A 21,202-nucleotide genomic window follows, 5' to 3' on the forward strand; every position below is an offset into this window, starting at 1 on the left:
TAGTGCCTTTCGAAAAGCTTGAAGATAATCTCAAGTAAAATTTCTGTATAAAACGAAATGCAATCAGTACATGAATTTTTGTATCCAAAATGTCACGGACGAGGCCATTTAGGGGGGTGAGTTGCATTCTTTAATATTTTGGCTACAAAGAGTTTCAACAACTGCCGACTTATATCACAGTATACATCAATGTCAGTCTCATGTGATATGATGATTACTGAAATTACAAAAAAATTTGGATTGTACTGAACCCGAATATAAAAAAGTGGCCAAAAACGTCACTTCATGCACAGTGAAATCCTCTTAAACAATATGACTGCTAAACAAGGGACATAACTCAGTGAGGAAAATAAAATATTGATTATGAACATATGAACATTCTACAACAAAGCCAGCGTACCGAAATAAAGAAATTTGTGTTTTAATTTCAAGCGTTGAGAGAGCTAATTTTTTGGACATGCCCTGGATCAGAGTATGGTGTGCAGTGTGATGGTGTTTGCATCAGTGTGTTGGGGAGGGAATGCCACTGCAAGGGACACTGGCAGGCTGAACAGGCTGATAAAGAAAGCAAGTTCTACTGTAGGCCAGAGCCTTGACACCCTTGAAGTCCTTGTCGAAAGAAGGCTTGCCAGTAAGTCCAGAGCTATTCTGTTCGACCCAGGGCATCCCCTCCACGACGCACTGATGGATCTCCGCATCACACGGAACGCTCGGTTTCTCATGCCTAGGTGTCGAACGGAGCGTTTTCGGCGTTCTTTTCTTCCTGCAGCTGTGAGATATTTTAACAGCAACCGAGCCATCGTCCTGGCCACAGACTATCAGTGATGCCTTTTAAATGTACCTCTTAGTGATAGATTTAATATGATTTGATGACTGTTGACCTTTGATCATAACTAGTGCTGTGAAAATGAGCTCTAGCTTTGTTGTGATGGTGTTGACACTATATTTTGCCCAATTGAGTCTAACTACCTGATGGCTAATCTACTGTGATACCTGTGATAACTGATGATGATTACTGTTATTGGTTTTTATGTGTTTGGTTGGTCTCTTCCTTGGTAGTGCAATAGCATTAATTATGGATTGTTGTTATTATCATTTACATAAAAACTTATCTGTTAATCCAAACAATGATATAATTACTGTGATGTTCTTAACTACACTTTAACATGGAATGTATGTATGTATGTATGTATGTATGTAGGTATGTATGTAGGTATGTATGTAGGTATGTATGTAGGTATGTATGTAGGCATGTATGCATGTGTATTGGTGTGTCGGTGTGTCAGGTGTGCAAGAAAAAGGGTATTTTTATATCATGGGTTTTATGAATGTTCTTCTTTTATTCTCTTATACAGTTATAGTTATTAATTAATGACCTATATGTGCTGATGACTAAATTAATTTCCTTTGTTGGATCAATAAAATGTTATGAGTTATGAGTATGAGTTATGAGTTATGATATAAAAATCCAGCAACCGGAAAATGCAGAAGAAAAATCCAAACGGTGTAGAACAAAACGCGTAGCCTACTTTATGGCTGCTTTTTGCGGTGAAACAAAGTGTTTCCCACAGCCGTGGCCTACTTTATCGGCTGCTTTTTGCGGTGAAACAGAGTGTCTCCCACAGCCTTGGTTAGGACAGAAGTCCTCGGACCCTTCCCCCCCAAAATTCCAACAAAGTCAAAATATGGAGAAAAATCCAAGTATCATGTGTCAAAATGATAGATCGGCTTCGGGATGCGCTTGTGAAGAAAGGTAGTCTAGGAATTTGTTTCATTGTATTTGTTTTTCTCCACTGACCGTACTGATTGTATTCTATAGACCATCGTGCGTACACAATACGGCGGAATCGTATGGGTTCCCAGGTCTGTCTTGTGTATTGAAACATGACAATGAATGACTGATGTAGACATATGACAGGGACTGTTATTCTAGATCTGTGCACAGCGGAAGTATTTGACTTTATTGCTGGCGGTAGTGCACACGAGACTCACAGTTGGATAGGCTGGGTGGCGTGGGGATCTTGTCACAGGTGTTGCCCTTGGTGCACTCCCTGCGGGGTGGCTGCGTCTCAACCGGTGGGGGTCCAGCAGGTGAAGTGCTTGGGGAGCCTGCAACAATAACGTCAACAGCCCTGTCACAACAGTTTCAGGCTGAATACCCTTTCCTGCACTTTAAGGACAGGCTTAACTGGGCGAAGTCTACTGCGCGAAGTATGCTTTGCGAAGCTTGTCGCTCGGAGCTCTATCGCTGAGTTTTTGGTTAAAAGACTTCGCGAAGTCGACTGCGGTCTCAATTAAAGACGGGCTTTTAGGTCTTGTGAAGTTCTCCACCCAACACTATCCTGCAACAAAGGCTTCAAAAAGATGACAAATCTTTCCTGCGCGTTCGGGCTTGTAACTATACCTTACAGTTTCCCGTCATAAAGGCTTCAAAAGGATGACAAATCTTTCCTGCGCGTTCGGGCTTGTAACTATACCTTACAGTTTCCCGTCATAAAGGCTTCAAAAGGATGACAAATCTTTCCTGCGCGTTCGGGCTTGTAACTATACCTTACAGTTTCCCGTCATAAAGGCTTCAAAAGCAGAAACAAAACAAAAAACACCACCACAAACTTTCGTGCACATTAGGACTTATAAATACACCAAACACTATCCTGTCAAAAAGGCTCCAAAAGGCTGAACAAACTTTCCTGAACATAAGGGCTTGTAAATCTACCTTACACCTACTGACACACATACACTCACACACACACACAAACACCCCCTCCACACACACAAACAGCCCCTCCACACACACACAAACACACACAAACAGCCCCCCCCCCACACACACACAAACAGCCCCTCCACACACACAAACACACACAAACAGCCCCCCCACACACACACACAAACACATCTCTTTCTCTGGTCTCGTCTTTTTCTCACACTCCTTCACCTCCCCTCCACATTTCCCTCTTTCTCCGAGCAAACACTTACTTCCTGGGGGTGGTTCAGTGGGGAGGAAACTCGGACATTTGCCGTACTTCCATCTGGAGGGATTAACCGTCTTCCCTGCGAGACAGTACTCCTCGTACAGGTATCTGAACTGCTCGTAGTTCTTGGCGAAGCCTCGACTGCTCACGTAGCAGCCGTTAGCGGGTCCGTTCTGTGGGAGAATACACTCGACCAAGCTGCCAGGGCAAGGGCAGCATGGTGGGTTGCTTGGCATCACAGGCACACCTGCAATGGACAAGGTCACCTTGGTTGGTTTAAACAGGCTGACATTCTTTGTCCACATCGATGTCATTGACAATCATCGGGATTGAAACAACAACGAAGGTCACCTTGGTTGCTTTCATCGTTCCTTTTCCACATTCATGACATTGACAATCATCAGCATGAAACCAACAACAAACAAGGTCACCTTGGTTGCTTTCATCGTTCCTTTTCCACATTCATGACATTGACAATCATCGGCATTGAAATAACAACAAACAAGGTCACCTTGGTTGCTTTCATCATTCTTTTTCCACATTGATGACATTGACAATCATCGGCATGGAAACAACAACAAACAATGTCACCTTGGTTGCTTTCATCGTTCCTTTTCCACATTCATGACATTGACAATCATCGGCATTGAAATAACAACAAACAAGGTCACCTTGGTTGCTTTCATCATTCTTTTTTCACATTGATGACATTGACATATCATCGGCATGGAAACAGCAACAAACAATGTCACCTTGGTTGCTTTCATCGTTCCTTTTCCAAATTCACGACATTGAAAATCATCGACAAGGAAACAAACAAACAAACACCTGTTTCTTTTTTAAACTGGCCGATATTCTTTTCACACGTTAATAACATTGACAATAATCGGCAAGGAAACGACAAGGCTACAGCTTATAATAGTGTCTGAATCACAACCAGAGAGAACTACGCAGCTGGTTGTGGCGTCTAAAAACTCTGCGTGAACTTCATACAGATTCTTGTGCAAATGTCTATCTTCTTCCGGCACACGCACAGTGACTGCCGGAACACACAGCACAAAGCCGGTGCAGAAATATGCACCCATTGGCTTACACACACATTGGGTGGCCGAGTGGTAACGCACTTGCGCTCGGCAGCGAGAGGTTGTGAGTTCGACCCTGGGTCAGGGCGTTAGCAATTTTCTCCCCCCTTTCCTAACCTAGGTGGTGGGTTCAAGTGCTAGTCTTTCGGATGAGACGAAAAACAGAGGTCCCTTCGAGTACACTACATTGGGGTGTGCACGTTAAAGATCCCACGATTGACAAAAGGGTCTTTCCTGGCAAAATTGTATAGGCATAGATAAAAATGTCCACCAAAATACCCGTGTGACTTGGAATAATAGGCCGTGAAAAGTAGGATATGCGCCGAAATGGCTGCGATCTGCTGGCCGATGTGAATGCGTGATATATTGTGTAAAAAAATTCCATCTCACACGGCATAAATAAATCCCTGCGCCTTGAATATGTGCGCAATATAAATTGCATAAAAAAAAATTAAAAAAATAAAAAAATCCCTGCGCTTAGAACTGTACCCACGGAATACGCGCGATATAAGCCTCATATTGATTGATTGATTGATTGATTGATTGATTGATTGATTACAACTTTTGTTCCTGGGCTACATCTCCTACATCACACTTTTTACGATTAGTCCTTCTCGTGAAAGGACGTTTTCTTCCCGTCACGTAAAGGCAGTCACGCTCCGTTTTCAGGGTAGTCAATGTTACCTATGTGGCAGCTCCCAACAGATTGCTCGCCTAAGAATGTTTTAACTTTTGCCACACTTTTCATCCCCGATAAGACTTACAAATGACTAAAGTACTTTTCCTGTAACACCAACTTTGCATGTGGTTCGCGCGAGCTTTGAAATATGAAAACTTGTAAATAAAAAGGAAACACACCAGTAACCAGGTTAGGTACGTTTATATCTATAATCAATATTTCGGCACGAAACTTTTGTCAGTAATGGACATTTCTCTTGCTTCTTAAGCAGCTTGATTAGCTGCTGAGTTGCCTCGAATTCCCACATGGGAGGGTACCCACGCAGGCACTATCTTTTGGCCTTGTTCAAACAAAGATGGTGCTAGCTGGTAGGAAAGACTCACGTGCTGTGTTCCTCTGGCATTTTCCACCGGCAACCAGGTCGTATCCAGCGCAGCACTGGCAGGAGTACTTGCCGATGAAGTTGACACATCTAGCACCTGCTCCGGCTTTTCCGCAAGGGTTGTCCAATTCCATGCACTCGTTGATGTCTGCAACAGAGAGGGGATAGCCATACACACACACACACACACACACACACACACACATACCACAGGAACGGCATGGCAACGTTGGCAGACATACACGTGGAGCACGGGGACCAAGCCTCCTGAATCTTACTTTACTTTACTTTACTTTAATTAACATTCTTGTCTCATCGCTGGGAAATTTGGTTCACGGGAATGGGACATGGATACCGTCCCTGAGTCTGCAAATAAAGTTGACCTGTACTGTGTTTGTCCCGGCCCGGATTCGAATCCCTGACCCACGAATCACAAGCCCCGTGCTCTACTGACTGAGCTACCCCCACCCCCAAACTTGAACCGTCAATGTGGATTTTAGTTTGTAGATGAACCAGGCATAGTGAGGACAGTGTCAACTTTCAGAGACTATAACAATATTGACCTTACTTCTGTATCTTGGACACACACACTAAGCAAGCAACCTATAAAGCAAACACTCGACCAAATGTTAACAAGTGCACAAAACACTCGACCAAATGTTAACAAGTGCACAAAACACTCGACCAAATGTTAACAAGTGCACAAAACACTCGACCAAATGTTAACAAGTGCACAAAACACTCGACCAAATGTTAACAAGTGCACAAAACACTCGACCAAATGTTAACAAGTGCACAAAACACTCGACCAAATGTTAACAAGTGCACAAAACACTTGACCAAATGTTAACAAGTGCACAAAACACTCGACCAAATGTTAACAAGTGCACAAAACACTCGACCAAATGTTAACAAGTGCACAAAACACTCGACCAAATGTTAACAAGTGCACAAAACACTCGAATCACCTCTGGAGGCAAACCCAGTCAAACGGGAGTGAGCTGGGGATACATTCATAGCCCTATACAAAATCTGCTGTTGCTGAACCCCAACGTATCATATAACCCAAGTCATGTCCAAACAAGAAATTCCTCCGAGGTAGGAAAAACACCCCCGTTGGTCAAAGGGAAATAACCATTCTCACTGCACCCATTCTCACTGCCACCAACTGAGAAGGTTATTTCCCTTTGACCATTAATATGTTTCTCTGTAAGTCCTTGTAGAATCTTAATCCACCAATAACTCCCTAACCGTGTGTTTGACTGGTCCCAAGTTTTGTAAGGACCGTCTCAGGAATGTATAGAACCTGTTCACCAAGTTTGGTGACGATCGGTCCGTTCATTCTTGAGATCTATATGCGAACACAAACACACAAACAAACAAACAAACACATCGACCGAAACCTATACACACCCCTATACCGGGGGTGTAAATAGGCACTTGTCCTGAGGGACATTAACCCCCCCCCCCCCCAATTTTCATTCATTCACTCCAACGTTTGCCAGATCATACCAAGAGACTCTGTCACAAACACTTCTCCACGCCGGACAGGTGTGAGCCGCTGTCCACTGACGCACACGAAATGTAGAGCTATACTATAAATAGCTAACATAGAGCTACTATAAATAGCTCATACTCAAGACTGGGAGATAACTCTACCAGAGTAGAAAAGCTGCTGTGGAAGGGGGACTACTGCGTCACCCCATCAGACAAACACAGTGAAAGTTGTAGCAGATACTGACCGACGCATTTTCCCCGAGCGTTGCGCTTGAAGCCGTCCTGGCACGCACATCGGTAGCTGCCTGCAGTGTTCTCACAGCGTTCACGTCGTCCGTTGCACAGGCCCTCTTGTAGGGCGCACTCGTTGATGTCTGTAAACAGGTACAAGGAACCATCAGGCGAGTCGTTACACACAGTGGACTCCCCCCACCCCCCACCCCTCCTTCCCGATAAGACCTTGATTTATCTCCTTTCCTTCGTGCGCCGGCTAAGCCGGCGTACACATATACTAGATGATTACCCGCTTCGCCGGGTACCGGCTTCGCCCGGAAGAAGTAGAGCCGAATACCAGGCTGCGCCTGGGACCACGCCGGCTTCGCCGGCGCACGAAGGAAAGGAGATAAACGCGCAAAACACTGGAGGCCTTCTAAAAATAGTAACGTGCAACCCCCCGCGGGTTAGGGGGAGTCCCATATTGGTTGGGACTAGAAAGAATTTACCCGATGCTGCCCAGCATGTCGTAAGAGGCGACTCTTCTTCTTCTTCTTCTTCGTTCGTGGGCTGAAACTCCCACGTACACTCGTGTTTTTTGCACGAGTGGAATTTTACGTGTATGAGAAGAGGTGACTAACGGTTCTGTTTCTTCTCTTCTTTTGTCTTATTTCTGCCTTACCAGTCCTTTCACCTATATTTCCTTCCAAGAAAACTCTCCCTACTATTCCCTACAGTTTTCCAATTCTATTCTTGTTGTCTTATTTCTACCTGACTGGATCCATCACCTTTATTTCACTTACCAAAAGTCTTCTTTTCCACATCGTTATTTCTCTGCACCCCGCATGTCGTATGAGGCGACTAACGGATTCTGTTTCTCCTTTAACCCTTGTTAAGTGGTTCTTGTATAGAATATAGTCAATGTTTGTAAAGATTTTAGTCAAGCAGTATGTAAGAAATGTTTGGTCCTTTGTACTGGAAACTTGCATTCTCCCAGTAAGGTCATATATTGTACTACGTTGCAAGCCCCTGGAGCAATGTTTTGATTAGTGCTTTTGTGAACAAGAAACACTTAACAAGTGGCTCTATCCCATCTCCCCCTTTTCCCCCATCCCATCTCCCCCCTTTCCCTCGTCGCGATATAACCTTCGTGGTTGAAAACGACGTTAAACACCAAATAAATAAAGAAAGAATGACCTTCTAAAAATAGTAACGTAGTAACGGGAATATGGATTGACGCCACACGGAGGAAGGAAGATAATCGCGGCTGAAAACACTGGAGAAGATAAGGAAGAGTTACTGGTAGTAGATCCCGACAAAAAAAAAAAAAAAAAAAAAAAATCGGTTCAGCGCGCAAAGCGCTGCGCGCTGAGAGCACGTGTTGAAATATATCGTCGATGAGGTTGTGTCCGGGGTGTAGTTGAATACGGTGTCCAAATTTGAAAAAGATCCACCGAGAACTTTGGCCGTGCATCGCGAACAGACAGACAGACAGACACTAGTCGTATATATATATATATGTGACCCTCCACCACGAAATGAGTCGCATGTTACCTCGCGCGGTTCTGCGCTAGGCATGATATAAGTCCGGTGGGTGTCTAGTAACAGTGTGAGGGTCACCTTAGTCACAGGCTTATAACTCAAACAGTTTTCGCTCTTTTCTAAAACGGTTTTCACCACTGGATAGAGCATAAAAAACTCTTTAGAAAAATGTAAAAATAGGAAAATCATGCAAAGGTGACATGCGACTCATTTCGTGGTGGAGGGTCACATATTTGATGTTTATAAATAGTATGGTTTTATTCAAAGTTAATATGTAAAGCGCGTAGAGCATAGCTTAATGTGGTTCGCGCTGTATAAGCTCTGTATATTAGTGTTATTATTATCTCTGACCCACCTTGGCAACCGTCACAGGTAGGCGCGAATCCCTTGTTACAGTAGCATTTCTCGTCTTCAGAGCCCATCAGGTAGCAGGTCTCGTTGCCACGTGGTGTCGCTGTCAATCACGAACAACAGTGTCAGGATTACCATCATTCCAAAGGCAGAGAGACGAGAGAGAGAGAGAGAGAGAGAGAGAGAGAGAGAGAGAGAGGTGGGGAGAGTGAGAGAGAGAGAGGTGGGGAGAGTGAGAGAGAGAGAGAGATGGGGAGAGTGAGAGAAATAAAGGAGAGTGAGAGAGAGAAAAAGAGAGGAAGGAAGAGAGAGAGAGAGTGTGTGTTTGTGTGTGTGTATGCAAGAGAGAGAGATAGAGAGAGAGAGATTGAGAGAGAGAGAGTACCCGTGTGTGGATTTGGGTGTAAGAGAGAGGGAGTGGGGGGGGGGGGGGGGTGTGGGGAGACACACAGACACACAGACAGCGGAGAGAGAGGCAGAGACTAAAACAAAGAGAAAGTTCAAACCCCGCCCATAGACTGTCAACACAAGCCAAACCAGGGAAGAAAACCAGGACACATAATTATCACAACTGTATCATCAACTAAAAACATGGATATATAACAGCTTAATTCCACGTTGTCATGCAACTCACGTGGTTTCCCTTTTCTTTTTCTTTCTCCCTGTAGATCCCTCTGTTTTGATTTAGTTCCCCATCCCCCACTCCTAGATTTTGTTCTTCTGGTTAATAAGTGTGTTGTCCACCATCATGAAAATGTGTGTAACTTAGTATTCTAAATCTAAACAACGAAGTGACTGTGGTAAGATGAACAAAGTTAAAAAACAAAGGAATACTGTACTCACCAATACAAGAACGGGACAAGACGGTACGAATTTTCGCTTATGGAAGCTTCATCAGGAAAAACAAGAACACAAAAGACAACAAAAAGCAGACGCAACACGGAACGAACAAGGTTTGAAACCGTGTTGCGTCTGCTTTTTGTTGTCTTTTGTGTTCTTGTTTTTCCTGATGAAGCTTCCATAAGCGAAAATTCGTACCGTCTTGTCCCGTTCTTGTATTGGTGAGTACAGTATTCCTTTGTTTTTTAACTTTTTTTAACTTAGTATTGTTATGGTCACGGAAAATAGGCATTTGCTTGAGTTCGTGTCCTAGCTGCATTTTTGACAACTGTTTCAGGTCATGTATTTTTGAATAAAATTGTGTTCAAACCAACTCACGTGTACATCCGTTGGGCATGGTGGGAACACCTCGATCTTTGTCGTCATCCTTGCACTGGCACTCGGGCTTTTCTCCGTCTTTCACGCACACAGAGTTTTTGTCACACGTGCGTTCCTTGGTCACGATCTCTCCTGCTTTGCAAGCATAGTCCTTGGAGCAATCATCCTCGCTCCATGTGTCTCCCAGCTGCAAAGGAAAGGGAAAGGGAGAATGCTTTATGTCCTACAGGCTAAATATTTCGCCTCTTAAGGACAAGATATGGGTTATATGATTCGAGTTTTACGCCCTCACGGCTTTTGACGAGATCCACAAGTGAATGCGTGTTTAGGTGGTTTCAGCCATCTGCACTTATGGCAGCATGACCAAGATCTTGTATGTGCCATTGTGGTGACACGGGGATGGGACATGGCTTCTGTCTCTGGATCTGCACATAAAGTTGACCCGTGTTCGTCCCGGCCCGAATTCGAACCTGCGACCTTCCGATCACAAGTCCAGTGCTCTACCAACTGAGCTACCCGGCCCCCGCCCACCTGGAAAATGAGGATTCAATTTAAATAACCAAAAGGGAAGTAAGTTGTGTCAAACAGGCCTTTTTTGCAACCAAGGGCAATAACTGCTCGTCTGGTAGAGCCAAAGACAGATAATTCACAAATCAAATGCATACGGAATGTGTAATAGAGTAAGCGAGAGTTATACAGAAGCAATCTCCCGGCTCCTGAGAGAATAACAAGCATTGAAATGAACAAGGGACTCTCATCCTAGAAATTATTTAAAAAAAATTGATGATTCAATTTGCTTTACCTTAAAAACACCAACTGTTCAAAGATAACGAATAAATAAAAACACTAATGGTAACTGAGGTTCAGGTTCGTTTGAATTTTTAACGTTTTCATCATTCTTCGTCCATCTTGAACCCAACAACTATTCCAAGATACAGAATTTAAAAAACCCACGAATGGTAAGGTTCTGGCACGTTTTAATTTGTAATAAAACAAGAAAGTCACCAGAACATTGAGCCATTGGTCTTTATAGTGGACACGCCGAAAATCAAGCAAGAGATGGCTCTGATCTTCTTGACACTGAGAAACTGGTTGCAACCCTTTCTGAGATACGTTTTCTGTTTGTCTCTGACAGTCCACCACCCCCCCCCCCCCTCCCCCTTCCTCCTTTCTCCTTTCTCCCTCCCTCTTTCTTCCTCCGCTCACCTTTTTCCCTCTCTCTCTCTGATTTCCCCTCTCTCTCTTTCCTGCCTCTCTCTCTCTCTCTCTCTGTGATCCCCCCCCCCCTCTCGCATCCCCCCTCTCTCTCCCTCACCCCCCATCTCTCTCTCTCTCTCTCTCTCTCTGACCCCCCCCCCCAACCTCTCTCTCTGATTTTCCCCTCCCTCTCCCCCCTCCCCTTCCCTCTCTCATCCCCCTTTCTCTCTCTCACTTTCTCTCCCTCACCCCAAATCCCGCCCCCCCTTTCTCTCTCTCTCTCCTACTACTTACTGGTCTGTAATCTCCACCATCCATAGAGCATCCACACTCGGTTTTGGGCACACACTGCTTGTTCTCATAGAAGTAGCCACGGTTATTGTCGCACATGCACTTGAAGGCAAGGTCCAGCGCCACGGATTCGGACAGCGGGTCAAAGTCTTGGTCTCTGCACGATGGCACTCCCTCGGACACCGGCCACAGCACCAGCATCTGGTTGGGGCCACACTCTGCGTGCAATCAACACAAGGCGTTAAAGAGATATGATACCGACACATGCACAACCTAGCGGTGAGAGCCACACTCTGCGTACAATCAACACAAGGCGTTAAAGAGATATGATACCGACACATGCACAACCTAGCGGTGAGGGCCACACTCTGCGTACAATCAACACAAGGCGTTAATGAGATATGATACCGACACATGCACAACCTAGCGGTGAGGGCCACACTCTGCGTGCAATCAACACAAGGCGTTAAAGAGATATGATACCGACACATGCACAACCTAGCGGTGAGGGCCACACTCTGCGTGCAATCAACACAAGGCGTTAAAGAGATATGATACCGACACATGCACAACCTAGCGGTGAGGGCCACACTCTGCGTGCAATCAACACAAGGCGTTAATGAGATATGATACCGACACATGCACAACCTAGCGGTGAGGGCCACACTCTGCGTGCAATCAACACAAGGCGTTAAAGAGATATGATACCGACACATGCACAACCTAGCGGTGAGGGCCACACTCTGCGTGCAATCAACACAAGGCGTTAATGAGATATGATACCGACACATGCACAACCTAGCGGTGAGGGCCACACTCTGCGTGCAATCAACACAAGGCGTTAAAGAGATATGATACCGACACATGCACAACCTAGCGGTGAGGGCCACACTCTGCGTGCAATCAACACAAGGCGTTAAAGAGATATGATACCGACACATGCACAACCTAGCGGTGAGGGCCACACTCTGCGTGCAATCAACACAAGGCGTTAAAGAGATATGATACCGACACATGCACAACCTAGCGGTGAGGGCCACACTCTGCGTGCAATCAACACAAGGCGTTAAAGAGATATGATACCGACACATGCACAACCTAGCGGTGAGGGCCACACTCTGCGTGCAATCAACACAAGGCGTTAAAGAGATATGATACCGACACATGCACAACCTAGCGGTGAGGGCCACACTCTGCGTGCAATCAACACAAGGCGTTAAAGAGATATGATACCGACACATACACAACCTAGCGGTGAGAACCACACTCTGTGTGCAATCAACACAAGGCATTAATAATATCAACAGACCTGTTTACCCTTACTATCTTGGAGTAATTTATTAATATTTTTAGGATTTTTGGGAAAAAATACTCTATTAGAGTCCAGACTACGACTTTCAAATGTGCTTCAAATGAGGTTTGCGTTGCTAATGTTGGCGTTTGTAACCACTGGGTTACTATTTTGGTCATCGGATTACTATTTTTTTTCAAGCTTTGGGGGTAAACAGGTCTGGCTCAGCTATGATATAAATACATCCACAGCCTAGCGGTGAGCTTACAAAACACTTTGCACTGCTAAAAAGAGAGTCACCGAGAAAAAAACTTCTTTCTCGAAACTGTCATTTTTTCCCAAGACGCACAGTTAAGAAGTGACTGGATTGTGTCGTGAAATGTTTGAATAAACCACGAGAACCGGTGTGTGGTTTACGCGTGCTACATAGCAATTCAAGTGATCTGTAGGTGTCATTTAATGTTGTTGAATGCGATTGTGAGTGTGTCCCATAAGGTTAGTAATGCTGTTTTATTGAAAAATGTCATCGTTCTGTAAACCTCATGTTAGGCGGAGTGGGGCTTTAAACCAAGAAAGGGAAGGAGTGAGATGCGCACCTTTCTGGCAGTTGGCCTTGAGGAACTTGGCCAGCTCCGCCTGTCCCGCCTTCTGGCACTGGTAGAAGGTGGTTGTGGAGATGTAGTCACACTCCTTGACATCCCTCTCACAGGTCTGCTCCACGCAATCAGCCACCTCGATGTTGCAGTACGATTTCATCTTGTTGCAGAAGTCCATCTGGGCCTGGCACGGGTCCTACAAGGAAAACAACGCGTTTATACAGTGGACTACACTAGTAATACCCATTATCCTACATACCACGAGTGAGACCACTCATGAGATAACAATATCGTTCAAACTACACGTGTGTATATCAAGTAAATGAGGGGATGTCAAACGAGTCTGGCAGGGACCTGTTTTTCGACTGCTTACGAAGACAGAGTCACCGAGACAAATGTCATTATGGAAACCCTTTTACGCTATGCTGTTTCTCCTGGTAGAAGTTTTCAAACTTTCACGTCACGCTACACTTTCCAGAGTGACGTGTCTTTGCTTCGCTTTGACGTCAAAGATTGCACGAGGCTTTGGAAAAGATGAGGTTCCAAATGAAGCGTCTTCAATTTGGGGCCTCCACTGCAGGACATTTTAAGAATTGAGTTTTAAGTACAGATGTAAGACTCCCCTCCTCTTTCTCAGCTATCGTCGTCGTCCTGACATTTTGGCGTAACTCGATTCTGGGCGATTTTGATATTTGTGTGCTTTAGACTAAGTAAATCATTCTCAATGAGAAACTTTCTCTAAAATACGACGGACAATACATGATTTAACAGTATTTTATCTTTCTATCGATATCAGGTACAAATATAAAGACCATTTCGTGTATAAAATAATCAGTTTTGGCCTTCTGCTGAATAGCTGTCTAAAATGAGTTACGCGAGAATTCTATGACGACGTCGATATTCTGTTTATAAGCCCTTTGAATGAGCGTCTATTTCAAAACTTTCTTCATTTTTGCGCGACATGTTCAACACCAATACACTAGATGTCTCGCAGAGGACCACAAATAGTTTTATCGAATTGTCCAATGCATCTTGTTTGTTATTAAACCAGAAACATCTTCAGTCAATCAACAATTTCCAAAGGTTGAGTGCAAAAGTCATTGCACTTTCTTTTTTTTCAAATTTTGTGTGTGTGTGTGGGGGGGGGGGGGGTCATTAATTTGAAAGTTTTGCATACATAATTATAAAACTTAGTATACAAGCTCATCCTAGTTATTTTCATTAGTGTGGACACTTTTATTGAGGTGCGTTGATAAACACCACAGTTTAAAAAAAATGTACATGCCATGTGCCCACTTCATGTCCAAACCCAACTTTTAATCACAGAATGTCCGAGAAATTTCTAGTAGGTACCAGTATTTCTAATCCTGTCTTTCATAAATACGGAGTTCTAACCTAGAATGAAATGCCCAAAGGCAAGAGCAAAAACTTACTGGTGCTGGTGTGGTGGTAGTAGTAGTTGTTGGTGGAGGTGTGGTGGTGGTCGTGGTCGTTGGTGGAGGTGTGGTGGTTGTAGTAGTGGTTGGTGGAGGTGTGGTGGTTGTTGTAGTGGTTGGTGGAGGTGTGGTGGTGGTCGTGGTCGTTGGTGGAGGTGTGGTGGTTGTAGTAGTGGTTGGTGGAGGTGTGGTGGTTGTTGTAGTGGTTGGTGGGGGTGTGGTGGTGGTTGTGGTGGTTGGTGGAGGTGTGGTGGTGGTTGTGGTCGTTGGTGGAAGTGTGGTGGTTGTTGTAGTCGTTGGTGGAGATGTGGTGGTTGTTGTAGTGGTTGGTGGAGGTGTGGTGGTGGTTGTAGTGGTTGGTGGAGGTGTTGTGGTGGTTGTAGTTGTCGTTGTAGTAGGTTTTGGAGTAGTGGTGGTGGTGGTGGTTGTAGTTGTTGGCGGAGGTGTTGTGGTGGTGGTTGTAGTTGGTGGAGGTGTCATGGTGGTGGTCGTGGTCGGGGGTAGAGTCGTGGTAGTGGTAGTCGTTGTAGTTGGCTTTGGTGTGGTGGTGGTTGTCGTGCTGGTAGTTGGTGGAGGGGTGGGTGGTGGTCCGCCAATTGGTCCAGGGGGTGGTGCTGCTGGTGTAGTCGTTGTTGGTGGTCGTGGTGGTGCTGCTGGTGTAGTCGTTGCTGGTGGTGGTGCTGCAGTAGTTGTAGTCGTTGTTGGTCGTGTTGGTGGTGGTGCTGGAGCCGTTGGTGGTGGTGCTGGAGCCGTTGGTGGTGGTGCTGGAGCCGTTGGTGGTGGTGCTGGAGCCAGTGGTGGTGGTGCTGGAGCCGGTGGTGGTATTGACGCGCGGGTTGTTGTGGAGCGGGTTGTGAAGAGAGGGGTGGTGATGGGGGCAGGCGTGGTGGTGCGTGGGGCCGCTGTAGTTGTTATGATCGGCGTGCACCTGTCAAACAAGAAAAACAAAACACTGACTCAATGTTTTCAACTCCGCATGCATTCATTAACGCAAACTTGCAAACACAAACTTCAACAGGACAGGAACGCCCGTCTGAAGAAGAGAAATCCCTTTACTTAGCTGATAACCTGGGAGGCCTGGGTAGCTGAGGTGGTAGAGCTCTAGACTTGTGATCCCAGGGTCGCGGGTTCGAATCCGGGCTGGGACGGACACGGGTCAACTAAATATACAGACCCAAAGACGGAATCCATGTCCCATTCCCGTGTCACCACAGTGGCACGTAAATGACCTCAGTTATTCTGTCACACAATAACTAGTGTATCTCATCTAAAGTTGGGGTAAAACCCTGGAACAATCCATAATGGCTTCGCGTAAAACTTGAATTTCTCTCTCTAGCGTGATTACCGGTTTACGGAAACCAACTTTCATCCTCATGACCTCAATTCATTTGAGGATGAAAGTCGCTTGTTCATTTCAATGCTTATCTCAGGTGCCAGGAGAAAGGTTCCGTACAACTCTCGCTTACTCCATTACACATGTCGTATGCATACAGAGCGATTACTTCCCTTTGGTTATCTGATTTCGTATCTCTGGTGTTTATCAATTTATATTCGTAAAATGTTGCACACCTATGTAAATACCCTAAAAGAGCTTTCAATTTTTAGCAAACTGTATTTTTTTTTTAATGTTTAATGAATGACAAGAAACGAGTTCAAAGGTAACAACAATTTTGCCCCCTCGCACATCTTGAATGCAATACAAATAACATTTGGTATCCTGATGTAACAATGGCTGACGCATGCAACCATATTAGACAAAACACTTTACACGTGATGGGGTGGCTACGGAACAATACTATGTGAGTATTTTCTCTGTGTGTGTGTGTGTGTGTGTGTGTGTGTGTGTGTGTGTGTGTGTGTGTGTGTGTGTATGTGTGTGTGTGTGTGTGTGTGTGTGTCACACATCAATACATGTCTAAGAGAGGAGCACACATGGTGTAGTTGCACATTCTTATGCATGCTGTTTGTTACTAAACCACAACCATATCCTTAGCGGATTATGACTTTATTCAGTTATTCTGCCGAAAAACAGAAATGCTGGAGAAAAACTGTTTGTTTCTGCAGCATTTCTGCATAATGTCATCTTTCGCGAGAGCAACGTTTTTTTCTGCAGTAAAACAGTTTTACTGCAGTAAAATTGAAATCAAGAATGCTGCAGTAAAATGGTGATGTTGTTTTACTGGAGAAAAACTGTTTACACTTTTTCTTCAGCATTTTGGCATTATACAGTTATTCTGCCGAAAAACAGAAATGCTGGAGAAAAACTGTCTTTTCTGCAGCATTTCTGCATAATGTCATCTTTTGCCGAAGCAACGGGTTTTTCTGGAGCAAAACATTTTACTGCAGTAAAATTGAAATCAAGAATGCTGCAGTAAAACGGTGCTGTTTTTTTTCTGCAGAAAACCTGTTTACACTTTTTCTGCAGCATTTTGTACTGGTTCATTATAATGTTGGAGCACGCGAGCCCCCCTCTGTCGAGAGATGGACTCATCCAGAATTACCAATAGTTGTGTGTGTGTATTTTGTCTGTCTGACTTCCTTTCCGCCGGAAGTTCAAAGTTTCAAATTAAACAATGGCAGAACAAACTATTATACTATCCCAGGGGGCGACGAATACAAACGCTACTTTACAAGGTCGTTCGTTTTTCTCCAGAAAAACTGTCACAGACTATTCTGAAGAAAAAGTTAATCGCAATAATGCTGCAGAAAACCAAGTAAACATTATGCTTCAGAAAAACTGTTTTACTGCAGTAAAAAACGTTGCTTCGGCGAAAGATGACATTATGCAGAAATGCTGCAGAAAAGACAGTTTTTCTCCAGCATTTCGGTTTTTCTCCAGAATAACTGAATAATGTCATAATCCGCCAAGAGCCAGTACAAAATGCTGCAGAAAGAATGTAAACAGGGTTTCTGCAGTAAAACAACAGCACCGTTTTACTGCAGCATTCTTAATTTCAATTTTACTGCAGTAAAAGGTTTTGCTGCAGAAAAAAACGCTGCTTCGGCGAAAGATGACATTATGCAGAAATGCTGCAGAAAAGAACGGGTTTTCTCCAGCATTTGTCTTTTCTGCAGAATAACTGAATAAAGTCATAATCCGCTAAGGATACAACCAGTCGCTAGTCATTTCAGAAGAAATTTGAACTTGTACCGATAAAACTGTCTGATGAGCCATTAGGGGCATGTTCCCGGGTGTTACCCCGACTTTAGATGAGATACACAAGTGTTTGCGTACACTTATGGCAAAATGACCGAGGTCTTTTACGTGCCACTGTGGTGACACAGGGGTGAGACATGGATACCGTCTCTGGGTCTGCACAAAAAGTTGACCCGTGTCCGTTCCGGCCTGGATTCTAACCCGCGACCCTAGGATAACAAGTCCAGTGCTCTACCCCCTGAGCTACCCGGGCCCCCAAGGAGACTAGTCAGCAGCAGTCAGACACCATCACAAACAGAACTGTACAATTAACAGGCGACTGACGTACACGTCGAGCTACTATAAATAGCACACGCTCAAGCCAGCAAGGCCGTAGATGAATTCCCGAAATAACTCTGTCAGGTATTAACGGGTTGTTGAAGAGGTTTTTGGCTCCACGTAAGTGTAGCCTATGCGATGATAAACTTTGTCTGTCTGTGCGTGCGTATGTATGTATGTATGTGTGTATGTCTGTGGTAGAAACTTTAACATTTCCGAGTCTATGGATTACGTCAGTCTCGGTCAAAAGTGTTCGACGTGTGTGATAGAAACTATTTGAAGACGTCACATTATGACGTAAGAGGGTTAGACGTCACGCAAAGGAATTACTGAAAGTCTCGGTCATTGTTATTGTGAGCGGGCCGAGACTTCTTGGCAGATCCAGGGTCTCGCTTTCTTGCATAGTTTCACCAAACACTGTACATGTGTGTGTGTGTGTGTGTGTGTGTGTGTGTGTGTGTGTGTGTGTGTGTGTGTGTGTATGTGTGACGGAGTGATTGAGTTTGTGTTACTGTTTGTCGATTTCTTACGTGAGCCTTGAAGGCTTCGCCTCTTGTTATCTTGGAAATACGAGGCAAACTAACACACGTGACATTGCAGGCCAATCACTAGCGAGCAGCGTATTTCCAAACCTGATCGGCGAACTGTGCACGGAGAGACATGATCACATGAGCGTTGAAGTCAGCTCCGGTGTGCATACTTTTGAGAAAAAAACCCAGCGTAATATGGAGCGGAGAACACTGACCTCTTTTCTCGGGGATATCAGTCGTTTTCTTAAAGGCTGACATAGTTTAATTAGTTTAATTACTTCCAGGGCTTTTCCCATCGTTGCGGGGATGTATAAATTAAGCTTCCTGCAAAGTTTTAGGTTTGAAGTCCTTACCAATTACGAGAAATAATTAATTCTTTATTGCATTGTTTAGCAACAGTTCTCCAGGCCTTGGGCTATTTTTAGACCGTTGATCGTAAACCAAAGATGGCGTTTGAGACTGTTCTGTTTACATTCGACACTATCAACACCACTTTGCAATACTGAAATAATTTTTTCTGTGTTCGAAAGCTACAGCCAATCGTTATTATATCCCCTTGGGTACAGTTTTATAAAATTATTGGCACATGTAAACAATATGAATTAATTAATGAACGCGACGAATATGGCAGCCGTTAAATTCATTGTCCCGTCCGTTTGTTTGCCCCTGTATTTCCAAGGTCGAGCCACTCTTTCTCAATCCATTAAAAAACCAACATAGTTATTTTCGAACATCATTTTGTTGACTCGCCAGATGGTAGTGACATTTGCAGACTGTGCTGGCGAACATTTACCTGGTGGTTCCCGTGGGCACCTCCGTGCTTTCTGGCGGGCTTTCGATGGTGTATCTGCTAGCGGCTGGCATCTTACACAGGCCGCAGATCTTGTTCCTGTAGTCATCAGACACTTCCAGTGTCAAAGACGCCAGAGTTCCATCCGAACGGGGGATGATCATGATCTGCACAACAACAAAACACAGTGATCCAGTTGTGTGTTTGTGTGTGTGTTTGTGTGTGTGTGTTCGTGTGTGTGTGTGTGTGTTCGTGTGTGTGTGTGTGTGTGTGTGTGTGTGTGTGTGTGTGTGTGTTCGTGTGTGTGTGTGTGTTCGTGTGTGTTCGTGTGTGTGTGTTTCTTTTTTGTGCGCGCGTGTGTGTGTTTGTGTGTGTGTGTATGTGTGTGTGTGTGTGCTTGCGTGTGGTGTGTGTGTGTGTGTGTGTGTGTGTGTGTGTGTGTGTGTGTGTGTGTGTGTGTGTGTGTGTGTGTGTGTGTGCAGATTTATAAAAACATCATGTAATTTTTAACATTAAAAATGGTAGTTTTGCTATCAAAAAATAAGTCAGGATGGTTGAAAGGCCCAGAGCTTCTTTTTGTCAAAATAGCATGTCTCGAGGCTTGGCGTGGGAAATAACGAAATTCATGGCCAGTTTACAGAAATTACCCGTCTGACAAAAACAGCAACATTACAGTGATAATAAAGGGCGTCTTTTGTTGGTGACGTTTTTAGCATTGCTTCCAACGGATAAAATATTTGATATTTTCTGTGGTTTTTCTTTTAAACTAAACATATACAAAACTTCCATCTTCATTAAGAAAAATCCCAATAGCATAATATTAAACGGCAATGACAAAGTTGAATAGTCTGCAAAAGATAAAATTGTTGCATGTGCACAATATTGCGGAAGGATTAGCAATTATGGAAAACTGCCTTTGTTCGCCTTTATACGCATAACACTGTTTATAAAACAATTTCTTACACTTTATTGTTTATCCTGCGTACGTGAGTGAGACAACCCGTTAGATAACTAACCCATTTACTCACCCGTGTGTATATCATGTAAACGAGGTCAGGTCAAACTAGTCTGTCAGAGAACTAATTTTCCATAGCCCACACCATTACCAAAACCAATGATGTAACAGTCAAACACGTCATTCTGGTAACACTTTTGCGCATGCTGTTCCTCCTGAAGAATGTTGAGAACGTTACGCTTTACGTTCTAGAGTCTCGTTTTTACATTTAGTCAAGTTTTGACTAAATGTTTTAACACAGAGGGGGAATCGAGACGAGGGTCGTGGTGTATGTGAATACGAATACGAATAAACTTTATTGTCATGACACGTAGTGTTTATAAGACACGGGAAGATAAATAAATATGTGTGTGTGTGTGTGTGTGTGTGTGTGTGTGTCTGTGTGTGTGTGTGTCTGTGTGAGTCTGTGTGTGTCTGTGTGTGTCTGTGTGTGTAGAGCGATTCAGAGTAAACTACTGGACCGATCTTTATAAAAATTTTCATGAGAGTTTCTGGGTATGATATCCCCAGATATTTTTTTCATTTTTTCGATAAATGTCTTTGATGACGTCATATCCGGCTTTTTGTAAAAGTTGAGGCAGCACTGTCACACCCTCATTTTTCAATCAAATTGATTGCAATTTTGGCCAAGCAATCTTCGAC

General features: G+C 44.2%; 1 protein-coding gene across 2 annotated transcripts in view; it reads right to left on the bottom strand.

Annotated features, from left to right (window-relative positions):
- Positions 1-21,202, bottom strand: part of LOC138947328 (mucin-5B-like) — a 224,037-nt gene that overhangs the window by 16,731 nt on the left and 186,104 nt on the right. For both annotated transcript variants that reach the window (XM_070318774.1, XM_070318775.1), the window contains exons 56-65: positions 19,549-19,712; positions 14,748-15,678; positions 13,315-13,510; positions 11,431-11,645; positions 9,940-10,126; positions 8,726-8,824; positions 6,861-6,989; positions 5,120-5,266; positions 2,980-3,222; positions 1,993-2,109 (exon numbers count right to left, since the gene is read on the bottom strand). In XM_070318774.1, coding sequence (XP_070174875.1) covers positions 1,993-2,109; positions 2,980-3,222; positions 5,120-5,266; positions 6,861-6,989; positions 8,726-8,824; positions 9,940-10,126; positions 11,431-11,645; positions 13,315-13,510; positions 14,748-15,678; positions 19,549-19,712 — 2,428 coding nt within the window. The remainder of the gene's footprint in view (positions 1-1,992; positions 2,110-2,979; positions 3,223-5,119; positions 5,267-6,860; positions 6,990-8,725; positions 8,825-9,939; positions 10,127-11,430; positions 11,646-13,314; positions 13,511-14,747; positions 15,679-19,548; positions 19,713-21,202) is intronic.

The sequence above is a fragment of the Littorina saxatilis genome, linkage group LG14 (genome assembly GCF_037325665.1).
Source record: "Littorina saxatilis isolate snail1 linkage group LG14, US_GU_Lsax_2.0, whole genome shotgun sequence".
Lineage (NCBI taxonomy): Eukaryota > Metazoa > Mollusca > Gastropoda > Littorinimorpha > Littorinidae > Littorina > Littorina saxatilis.